We start from the raw sequence: 11,914 nt of genomic DNA, 5'->3' as shown, positions 1-11,914 counted from the left end.
GTTGAATACTGTACTTGTTTGTCTAATAAGCAGCATGAGGAAACCATAGGAGGGCCTCTTCAGGGAATAATTTAAATCAGGGGTGGGCAGTCTGTCCCACGGGTCGATTTCAGCCCATGGCAGGCTCCATTTCCCAGCAGCCCCTGCTGCTGGTTTCCATGGAGAGCCCCAGAGGGGCGAGGCTGTGACAGCGCAGGGTTTCCAAGGAGACCCATCCAAGCACCACTGGCAGGGCGCACAGCAGGGTGGCAAGCCAGTCCTGGGCTGAGGCCAGGATTTTGCAGTGATGACAGCATGGTCTGGAGCTGTGGTACAGCCACGATCTGCTCCCTGCATGCTCCTATCCAGGGTGTGCAGGCAGTGGATCACGGCTTTGCCCCAGCTCCAGACCACGCTGACACCACCACAAAATCCTGGCCCCAGCCCCAGAGCAGCTCCTGGCCCAGCAGTACGCCCTGCCAGCAGTGCTTGGGTCAGTCTCCTTGGAAACCCTGGCGCTGTGCAGTCACAGCCCCGCCCCCCCAGGATCTCCATGGAAACTAGCTCAATGACATAGGCAGGGGCTGCTGGGAAATAGAGCCTGGACACTGGCCAGATCTACCATTTTGCCCACCCCTGGTTTAAATCCTGAAGGCTGAAATTTGGAGAAGGCTGCTGGAATACAAGGGCATATAATGGCCCAATTGGAATGAGGTCAGTGAACTTCAGGATTCAAAAAGGCATTGAACTACCACTGAAAATAAAGAAGAAACCTCAAAACCTGGTATAGATTCCTGCTCTGTATTTATCTCCTAGTTATTTTTCTCCATTGTATCATACACATTTTCAAGCAACAAACTACATACCTCCTATACCTCCCAAGCACCAGACTTTTCTCCAGACCCAGATGCCAGCTGAACTCCCTCATCAACACAGACCACATCATCACTGGACCAACTAACATGAATTATACATCAGAGGTTCATTCACTTGCAACGCGACCAGTATCATATACACCATCACCTGTTTCCAATACCCCTCTGCTGTCTGCATTGGACAGACAGGGCAATCCCTACATGTAAGAATGAATGAACACCAATTTAACATCAATTCCAGACAGACAGACAAGGCTCTGGCAGAACATTTTAGCCTCCCTGGACACATCCCATCACTAACCTCAGAGCAGCTGTTCAGAGAAAACAAAACTTTAAAACAAACCTGAACAGGAAAATGGCAGAATATGAAATTATCCATAGACTGGATTGTGTTGAGTATGGTCTAACACACGACTACAGGTTCTTATCCCATTATCTAAATTAGCTTTTACAACCCCTATGTCCTTCAATGGGCTAATGCTTTGTTTTTCTCTCTCGTATGAACCTTGCCTCTCCCAGCAGCATCCTTTCCTTTTTTCCTCCCACTTCCCTACCCTTTGTATTTTAATCACTACTTTCTATTCAGAAGTTCAGCTTCCTGCAGCCCCTTCATAGCACCTGATAAAGTAAGCCGTTGCCTATGGAAGCTTATACATCTATAATTTAGTTGGTCTGTAAGCTTATACATCTATAATTTAGTTGGTCTGTACAAATCTACCCTGCTTTCTGCCTGACATGCAGGGTCTTCCAGTGACTTTCAGTTCTAATTTTCACAACTTGTGAATACCAAGAATGCAAACAACCTGAAAAACAAATATCCCTGTTCAAAAAGGGCCCACAGAGGAGAACCAGAGGCACTGCTCTGAAATGTTTGACTCACTCAATAGAGGTATCTTTTATGGAACTATAGGGACAAATGAGGAGAGATGATAGGGTAAGGTAGCTCATACCTCTTAAACCTATTGTTTTAGGCTGTCTACAGACACAGGAAGATAGGACTGTGGCTGTTACACTTAGGTTCACATTTTAAAAATTCTCTTTGCAATCAGAAGAGCTAGAAATTTACTTTTGTATTAAAAGTAAAATTAAATGTTATTGTGTAAGTCTAGGATCTGGAGCTCTAGACATGGGCTGACAGTACCTATGTTTTAATCCTGCCCTGCTGATAGTCTTTGTCATTTCCTTGACTGTATGGGGATTTGCCCACACAACAACAGCAACACTTCTCCAAACAATAACATACGTTAAATACAATCACTCACCCTTTGGCCTGGTGGTCCTGGTAGGCCTGGTAGTCCTCTCTTCCCAGGATCACCCTTAATAATTTAGGATAAGTTTCATTAGTCCACAGTAATGACTTAGATAGCAGCTGCATATTCAGGCAAGCAGTAAGTAAGAGTAAGGCAACTAAAACGAAAGGCGAAGTAGCTGGTCTGAAAACAGGAATGCTCAAATTCAGGAATTCAACTTTCATAGTGAGAAATAACCTTAATTAGGAAGGAGAGAGGTTGTGCTCATTTGTATCTTATGCCTTCAAATTTCTCCTAGGAACAGGAAGTACTTTTCAAGCATACGACTTAAGTATTTGGCTATGAGGATAAACACTACAAAAAATCCTATACTCAATGAATAAAGATATCATACATTAAGAATCTCTTTGAATAACCCAAATGCTAATCCTAAGAAATATTTAGCAACAGTTCTATTCAGTGATATGAGACAGATAGAAGTCCTTTGAAAAAATAATTTATGACTCTTGTAGTAAAATACTTTAAAAGATATAATGCACACAACAGTGCAAAGTTACAGTTCTACAGATAGTCTTAATGTTGTCATTTCCTAAATTTTAGCAGCCCTTTTTACAAATCTAGGAATCCTTTCCTGCAGTGTTTGGCTGGTTTTTGTGGGGGAGGTTGGCTGTTTGTTTTTTGTATGCAGGGAAAACAACACATGTTTTTAGCTGCTGGTACAGTGTTGTTAACCCCTGTTTGCTGGCTAGAAGCAGTTCTGGGAAATAAAGTAGAAATAAATGCACATTTCTGGCAAACAGTTTGGTACTTACAGGTGGACCAACACGGCCAACTTCACCAGGAAGTCCTGCTGCACCAGGGGGACCCTATAACAACCAAATAAAAGACATATTTATAAATTATTTCCAATAATGTGTACGGAAAATATCCAATCACATAAGAGAAATATTTTTGCAAAACAGAACAGCAAAAAAAAAAAAAATTCAATAGAAACACACATGTATAGTTGCCCTGAATACACCAACAGGTCTAAAATGTTAATTAAAAATGGTGCATATTAATAAAGAATATCAAAACTAAAATAATCAGCATATGGGCTGTGAAACATGATACTTACAGCTGATCCAAGAATTCCCTTACCCTGTAAAAAAAGAAAATTTGCTGAGAAGTTTTCTGACAGTTAATCTGATTGGATGGTGAAGGTAGGAACATTTTTCATGATCAAACACAAAATCACAGTAATTCCTTCAGCAACTGAATAGCAAAGCATTAGTAGCTTGACACTAATTTGATCAATATTTTGGTAATTTTCACTGATATTGAATATCAAATATAGAGTTTGTTATGCAATACCTGATTTCAGAAAGCAATGGAAATAATTCTGTTGATTGACTAAGCTAACCTGCAGCCACGTGAATTTATAGACACACAATAAAGTAAGTTTCAAAGGGTTAAAAGCATTAATTCTTTTAGGCTTGACTATTTATCAAGCACTGAAACCCATAACAAAAGCTATACCCTGATGCTACCTCAAAAACATGTAAATGAACAGTCACTGAAAACAAAGGAGAGAAACAAAGAAGAAAAAAGCCTTCTAAAACCAGTAATCCATGCTTCCAGATGAGCAGGATAAGCTGTTCCTGTCTACATTTTCCTTAGATTTGGGCTTCATAATTTTAAGGAGAGATGCCCAAGAAACAAATATTATTCTTCCATCTTGGTATAAGATATTTCCCCTAATACGTTTGAATCTAAATTCTGCAAATACTTAAGCATGTGCCATTCAAGTCAATGAAACTGCCAACACGTAAAGCTTCATGCATGCTTAAGTCATTGCAAGACAAGAATATAAGAACTGTCATAGACTGGGTCATACCATGGGTATGACAGTATCCTGTCTCACAGAGAGAGGGGGTGGGAAAGAATATTGACGTGGAAGGGTAAACAGGCAAAGCCCAAAATTTTCTACCTCCTGCTCCTCCCACAGCAGCATTCCAGCAGTTGGGAGCCACAACTACCCCCAAACGCTGGAGAAAAAAAGGACACTGTTAAATCACCTGGGTGGGACAGTGCTTGCAAACCACAGAACACTGCACACAGATTTCTCTTCAAGGGTAGCGTTAGAAGAATTTGAAGAATAAAGGAAGAATTTCAATTATATCAATAACGCAATTCAGTTCCATTTTACCCTTCTAATACAAAGCAATAAGTAACCTTTCTTTCTTGTCTACACTATTTAATGTATCTTTCCCTCAGCTGTTAGATAACTCTTACATGTTGCGATTCAGACCTGTAATATAGCCATACCATAATACTATATACAAGGGAAACCTTATTACTTTCCATTCAATAAAAATTCCCACTTCTTCATATACGCATTTCTACAGTCACATGCTGACAGCACGTATCTGCAGGAGGGATCTGTTATCATAATGCAGCCTCCCTTCAGAAGAAAAGTAACTGCTTTCCTAAAGGCTCTGTGAATTCCCTTTAAAATTTTCCTTTTAATCACTTTATTGCTAGGAACTAATAGTATTTCCTAGTATTACAATACTGGTCATACCTCTAATACAATGCCTAGTGATAAAAGAAAATGTCTGAAAGGTACCCACTATATGTTATTTAGCCAGTTGTACCTGCTGGGAAAAATTTCAGGTGAAGAAGAACTTGTGCCCATTACTTAAGAATGATTTTCAAAGTGCCCCTGAGTATTGTGTTGTAGCTGTCAGGCAGGCCAGTGAAACTGTGCTTCTGCTGGACACCACTAGAGAAACAGCAATACATTGTCTGAAACTGTTTTCCCAGAATGGGTCCTTCATCTAAAAGGACCAGATAAATTCCCATCTGTAAACTAAGTGTGAAACTGGGATGAATGGCATATATTTAATATGAATACAGTGTTCTAACTTTTCAGACAATAATAAATATGTCACTTACTGGAAGCCCACGAGCTCCGGGTAATCCAGGTTCACCCTAAAAAGTAACACTGGCATTATTAGAGTGTCAAGCTCAATTATCATGCTTACTGTTGCACACAACATACAAGAAAATACAATCCTTCACTCTGGGCAGCTACCAGCAAAAAGGCATAGTCTGCAATCCTTCCTCACTTTGACTAACACTTACTTGAGCCATCCTTTTAAAATTATACAATCATAAGAAAACAGGCCTCTGGAAGGGACCTTGGAAGTTTAGCTAGTCCAATCCTCTCCTCAGGGGAAAGGCATGCCTGTTTAACACCTAGAAAGTATTTGTCTAACCTGCCTCTAAAAATGTTGTGGAATCTCCATTACTGGACTTCCCTAGGCAGTCTGTTTCACTATTTAGCTACTATCGATTAAAATAAAGGAAAGCAATGTTTAGTGTAAGAAAAGGCTGTAAATAAATATTGGCCTTATTTTCAGGGGAAAAAATGAACATTTTGGTTATTCTGCCTTCCTATGATACATGTTCTACATGTGAATTAGAGATTAACTCAGATTTTCCAGCTGTAATTGTCCCAGTATTATAAAGTCTAATCATGCAAGATAAAGAATACCCTATAAGAAATGCTCAACATGACCACCAGTATCTGGGGGAATGTTTGTTCACCAGAGCGCCCCAAGGGATGATGAGGTTGAACAGTCATAAACTACTACAAGACCATCTCAGGCTGGACATAAGGAAGAATTTCTTTACTGTCCGAGCCCCCAAGTTCTGGAACAGCCTGCCATCGGAGGTAGTTCAAGCACCTACATTGAACACCTTCAAAAGCAAATTGGATGCTTATCTGGCTGCGATCCTATGACCCCAGCTGACTTCCTGCCTTTGGGCAGGGGGCTGGACTCAATGATCTTCCGATGATGACCTTCCAGCCCTAATGTCTATGAAATCTATGAAACTCCTAGTAAAGTCAGTGGGAACTGAAAGGCTTCAGTACTTCATAAGGAGGACCTAGCATAGGAGTGGGCAATTATTTGGACTGGAGGGCCGCTTAGCAGGGTTTGGTGAGCTGTGGCCTAGGTAAGTACCCCTCTCCCTGCCGCCGGGTCAACACCCCACCCCCATCCCTGGCTCTGGCCCTCAACAGGTCACCAAAACTCCCTACATGGTAGATTACTGGACCAGCCCAGGACTCCTGCAGGCTGGGCAAGGTCAGCCAGGAGATGGGATAGGATGGGGCCGCAAGCGAGCGGTGCATGGCATCCAGAAGCAGGATGGATGGCAGTGCTGGAGCCAGGATCACAGGCAGGTGACAGCACAGGGCCGAGGTAGAGCTGTGATCCACACCCCACATGACAGATCATGACTGGTCCAGCCTGGGGGAGGGGCAGAGTGCAAACCTGTGACCCAACCTCAGCTTCCCTTGCCCAAACACAGGCACACTGTATAGCGCAATTGTGGAGCAGCACAGCCCAGCGGCACAGGGCGAACCCAATGGATCATGACCAGGCTAGGTAGCTAGATAAAATCCCTTGGCAGGCTGCATCCTGCTTGTGAGCTGTATTTTGCCCACTGCTGGACTAGCAGAATCAGGATCCATTCCATTTAACAATGCTAAATTTAAGGAAGGAGAAAGAATTTCATTAGCTTCATTAAAATGATCACATTTGCCTGTGGAAAAAAAAATATTACAAAATTGAACAAGTAGCCTTAATCTTACCTTTTGTCCTTTTCGACCAGATGGGCCAAATGATCCATCAGGTCCTGTCAGTCCCTTAAGAAGTTAGGTGTAATATGTTTATAGAATGCTAATATGTTTTTTGTTAAAACAAAACAATGAAACTATCACACAAAATAGTTAGCAAATGTTTCAGGAAATTTAGAGAGCAAATATCTAATTAGATAAAGGGATAGAGTTTTTCACAATTCTATTCAATATTCAAATGTCAGAGTTCAAAAGTGTTAGTTTGTGGTTATCAGTACTAGCAATTGTGGTATGCTGCATTCAACAACTTCTTACTTAAATTCCATATTAATAAAAAGGTTATATTAAATTAGTCAAATTCCTCTAAATCACAGCCTTTTCGAACTGTTAGACTTATGATTTTCTGTGGTTTATGTTAAAAATAACAAGTTGCAATATTTTCCACCCTAAACATTTGTACCTAGGATACTGGAGCAAATTTCCAGACTATCCCAGAAGCCTACCTGAATGTTTCATAATCAGCTAAGACAGATGACCTGTTCCTGACCTCTCTCCGCTGTAATCAGCTCATTAGGAACATAGAAATTAGCATTCAATTAAACAGTCACCCCTTAAAAAAACATGTTTATCTCATTAAATGTATGCAACTAGATTCTGTTCTTCTGCTAGATACATACATACATACAAACACACTCCTAAGCATAAGGCCATATGCTGGATGTAATGCATGTACAGAAGTCACAAATGCCAAATAAGAGCTACCAACAAGTATCCAAAAAAGAGTACTGTTTATAGCTTTAAAAATTTCCCTTATGAGTTAAAGTCATCTGGGGCCATGGCCTACGCTAACACAGCTAAGTGGCACAGCTACATGTCAGCGAGGCATGAGGCTGACCCATCACAAAGACAGTTTAACCTGGAGAAAATATGTCTGCTCTGTGAAGGGTAACACAGGATGTAAATTACGTCCTCAAACGGCTTCTCCCAGAAGCTTTCTGTGAATCTTCACCTCCTCTTTTCTTCTTAAATAAACTGCAGAGCTTACAGTTGAAGGACAAAGGATAAAAAACGGGTTCTTAATAGTGAGTGGAAGCACCTGGAAGAAGGTTCTCTTCCCTCACTACTCCAGAATGTAGTAAGAAAGGACAGGAATATTTTGGTCAATAAAATTTTGCTCAGGTTATCCCACACCAGTCCATTCAAGGTTCCTGTCATGCAGCCATAAAACTGGCCTCCTCTGTGTTATTTCCAGCTTCCAGTGACCACAGTGGTGTCAGAAACGACTGGGCCATAAATTCAGTATCTGAGAAAAAGAGACTCATTGGGCTTGGTGTTGAACCTATGTGGCTGCCTCAACATAAATATGATAGTCACACAGCTTCTGTGCTGAGAAATCCCTGAATGATAGCTCCATCTAGCTGACAGGTTTGACCAGAATTTAGCCCTTAAACCATACTACCTGTCTGAGAGCAATAATTATGGCATTACAACCAGGAATGAAACTCGGGTTCATTTGTCTTCCTTTTAGTTTTCAATGTCTTAATCAACATGTGGCTTAAAACATTCAAGAAATCTACTACAAAAACCTTGTTTTTATATTTGTCCAATATTTCCCCTTTTTTGTGAATTTCCAGTAATTCAGTGTGTGACCCAGAAATTTTTCCTGTTAGTTTGATTTCCTGCAGCTTATATCATCATTATAATCACTGTGCAGTATTCTGGTTCATTTTATTAAAACTGACAGTGGAACGATTTGCAAGGAACAAGATTAAAAAGGCAGAACTGACCCAGCAATTAAAGAATGGGAGAAGACACTCTGAACTGCAAGTACAGATACATGATAGTTTGAATCCCATGCCAGATGGATGCACAATGGAAGCATAATTAGTCTTCACTATATTTGAATTTCATGGCGTCTTATTATTGGTTCCATTTTCACTTACGCCCTAAGACCAGGATACATGCAACACAAGCTCCTAAAGCAAAACAGCAGTGTTCAAGAAAATGTTGTGCATTCAGTGACTACGTTGTCATCTATTCTTGCAAAGGAAACAAAAACTGAGTTTGGCAGAAAAGGAGAAAAAGATTTTCAAATGGTTGATCTCTGCCTCTTGTGATTTGCTGTGCTGATTTGCTGATACTGACTCCATTCCAGAATAATGAATGCAATCTGGAAAACTGAAATTAACAAGATCTTTACAGGATCAGGTCCCTATAATTTTGGAATCTTAAAATTTTCAACAGAAGTATTCAATTCACCTTTGTATAAGAACTTTGCAAAACAAACAAACAAAAAACCAACTTACAGCACCATCTTACAATTTCAAATAAATTTTAGTACCTTCATTATTCATGTAGAGGATCTCTACTCCTTAAATTGCTATGTTGGGTCTTAGTTTTTTACTTGTTTTTATATGATAAATTATCCTTCTGCCAATTATACAAAATAAATCTCAGTACACTTAGACCCTGGCACAAGATGCAAGTACCAGTATGCAAAAAGAAGCAGTTTATAAACATTGACCTCCAAAGAACAACAATGAAAAGTTTCCCCAAATGTATAAATAATGTTTCCACTGCCAGTATATTTTTTCAAGGGATTAATGTTACTTTTCCTATTCCCTTGAATTGTTGTTCTTTTGGTCCTAGGAGGTTCTTTTCCCATGGAAAAACTAAGTCATAAAGGAAGTAACAACCACTGGGGATGGACTGATGTCTTTGTTTCACAATAACGGACACTGAAGTTATAGTTTCTCTTAAGATCTCATTTCTCTTAGATGCACTGTTAAAGTTCACCCTTATGTTCCAGTTCAATAAGGCATAATCATTCACTTGATCCCAGTTCACAGCCTCACTTGAAATGTAAATATGACTCCCCTCCCTTTACAAGGTCATCATTGCTATCAAAGAATAAAAAAATCCAATTGGGAAAAATGTTTATATTGTATAAATCTATTCTAATGTATTAAGTAATACAGATAAAGAAACAATCATCTGCCTGGGTCTTTAAATAGATTTATGTTTTCAGATAATATTTTGATTGCCCCCAAAATAGTTATATTATGTGTGCATATTTTTATATATAAGCAAATAATAAAAGTACTCATGCAGTGACAATGAGGTCAAATTAAGCCTTTCCACTGCTTTGTGTCTTGCACCAAGTTCATGGCTTCATCCAACTTTAAACCTTTTTGCTTTATGACAGTCTTCACCATATCTATTCAATAAATCCTCAGTTTTCCAGTTTTTCATTCCTTGTACTCAGCTTGCATGTCCTAAGTCCATTTTGACACATCCAAATGATCACAGCCATCCTTCCTCAACCTTCTGCAACAGCATTCTTTCCTAACCTATTTATTCCCTTGATTTTATTTTTTGCAGTTTTTAAATTCTTAATATTTCCCTCAACTAACTCTCTTTGACACTTAATTTTTTTTAATTGGCTTTCCTCATACTCCAGCATTACAACCCATCCAAAACAACTGACATATCAGCTGCCTTATATAGACTTATTTTTATTTTACTGAAATATCTTTAGCTCTCCAAATCTTGCAGATGATATTGACCTCATAGCAAGAATATACAGACAAGAACTAATGAAGCAGACCACGAAAGCAGAAAATCTGAACTGAAAAGCAGTATGGAAAATACAAAAAAAAGGCAATATGAAGAAATAAAGCCAACTAAAACAAGTGGAAAAAAGTGTCCACCATGAAGTAGTATCAAAAAGGATATAAACAGAAGAATGCGATAAGATGCTGTTGCATTTGGAAGAGTCTTTAATGATCTGGATGTCTAAAAATTATATGCAAGTGAGTATGTATTTGCTGTGTCACATGTTTGAGAGAGTTATGCTTTTAAGTGGTTCACAGAAACAAGTAATATTACCCTTTTTTTACTGTTTAAATTGAGGAAGGGGCCAATGGTTTTTAAAAGCTATCTATAGCTATATGCCTATAAACAGAATATAGCTATAGATATATATACACACAGATATATATACATACCTATATATATTTGTGTATGTGTGTAAATACATACATGCACATATGTATACATACATATATATATTCACACACGTCTTAGAGTCACTTACTGATGTCATACGCAGGGCTATGTCAGACTATGAAGGGCTGTGTATTTGCCCTACCACATGTGTAAAAGATTTATGTGCTTACAAGTACTTCCTGGAAATAAGTGCTGTTCCTTCTTCACTGATTCACTTGAGGAAGGGACCAATGGTTTTAAAAAGCTATATGTGCGTGTGTGCTTCTATATATTACATATCATATACATGTATGTGTGTGTATATAGGTAAGCAACCATCCATCTTCTAGATCAGCATTTCTCAAACCATGGGTCATGACCCAAAAGTGAGTCACAAGAATATATTAAAGAGTTGTAAAACACCCATCCCCTGCCCCACACACTGGGGGCTGGGGCCTGGCAGCACTGGGTTGGGCCTGGCCATCAATGTTTACAAATTACTCCCAGTACAGAAAAGGTTGAGAACCACTGCTCTAGATCAGGGGTTTTCAACTGGGAGTACACGTACCCCTGGGAGTACTTGGCATGGCCTCAGGGGGTACTTCTGCCGCTGCTGTCCCTCTGTGCCGCTGGCATGCTCACCCATCTTCCAAAAGGGACCCTCCTCCCCAGCTTGTCGACTGGCCACCAGGGGACTCCTTCCCTCTCAACAGGCCTTTTTGGGTACTCTGACCCAGAAAGGTTGAAAACCCCTGCTCTAGATCATGGTATATGCGCACAAGGTCTGATGAATCACTTGCAGCTGACAAGGCCAATTCCCAGAGGGACACAGTTTTTTTTTTTACAAGTTTCACAGATCCATGCCTCCTCCGCATGGGTGACTGGTGCTTCCTGAGTCAGGGGGGCACTTGTCCCCTCAGCAGTCACTCAGACACTGGGCGGGGGAGGTCCCCCCGCGGCCAATTGTGTCAACCCAGAAGTGCCAGCAGCACACCTGGAAAGGGGCCCAAGTTTACAGCACTCTGCTTTCTTCCTTCTCCAGTCACTTGTATCCTCTGGATCAAAGCAGCTTCCAGCGGTCGGTGCTGCTCCGTCCCCACCCGTCTCTATCCATTCACACGTCGCGTTGGAAAGCCACCGGCCCTTCCCCAGCCGAATCAGGAAGACGGCGCAGCCTGGTCCCCCCTCTCGCACAC

General features: G+C 40.4%; 1 protein-coding gene across 1 annotated transcript in view; it reads right to left on the bottom strand.

Moving 5' to 3' along the window:
- Positions 1-11,914, bottom strand: part of COL9A1 (collagen type IX alpha 1 chain) — a 132,667-nt gene that overhangs the window by 77,672 nt on the left and 43,081 nt on the right. Inside the window, exons 8-13 of the mRNA XM_019520334.1 lie at positions 11,765-11,824; positions 6,747-6,800; positions 5,042-5,077; positions 3,222-3,245; positions 2,917-2,970; positions 2,117-2,170 (exon numbers count right to left, since the gene is read on the bottom strand). Coding sequence (XP_019375879.1) covers positions 2,117-2,170; positions 2,917-2,970; positions 3,222-3,245; positions 5,042-5,077; positions 6,747-6,800; positions 11,765-11,824 — 282 coding nt within the window. The remainder of the gene's footprint in view (positions 1-2,116; positions 2,171-2,916; positions 2,971-3,221; positions 3,246-5,041; positions 5,078-6,746; positions 6,801-11,764; positions 11,825-11,914) is intronic.

Source organism: Gavialis gangeticus, unplaced genomic scaffold (genome assembly GCF_001723915.1).
Source record: "Gavialis gangeticus isolate Ggan-Ray unplaced genomic scaffold, GavGan_comp1, whole genome shotgun sequence".
In the NCBI taxonomy this organism is placed as follows: domain Eukaryota; kingdom Metazoa; phylum Chordata; order Crocodylia; family Gavialidae; genus Gavialis; species Gavialis gangeticus.
The sequence above is the reverse complement of the archived record's forward strand: the minus strand, read 5'-3'. Positions and strand labels throughout refer to the sequence as shown.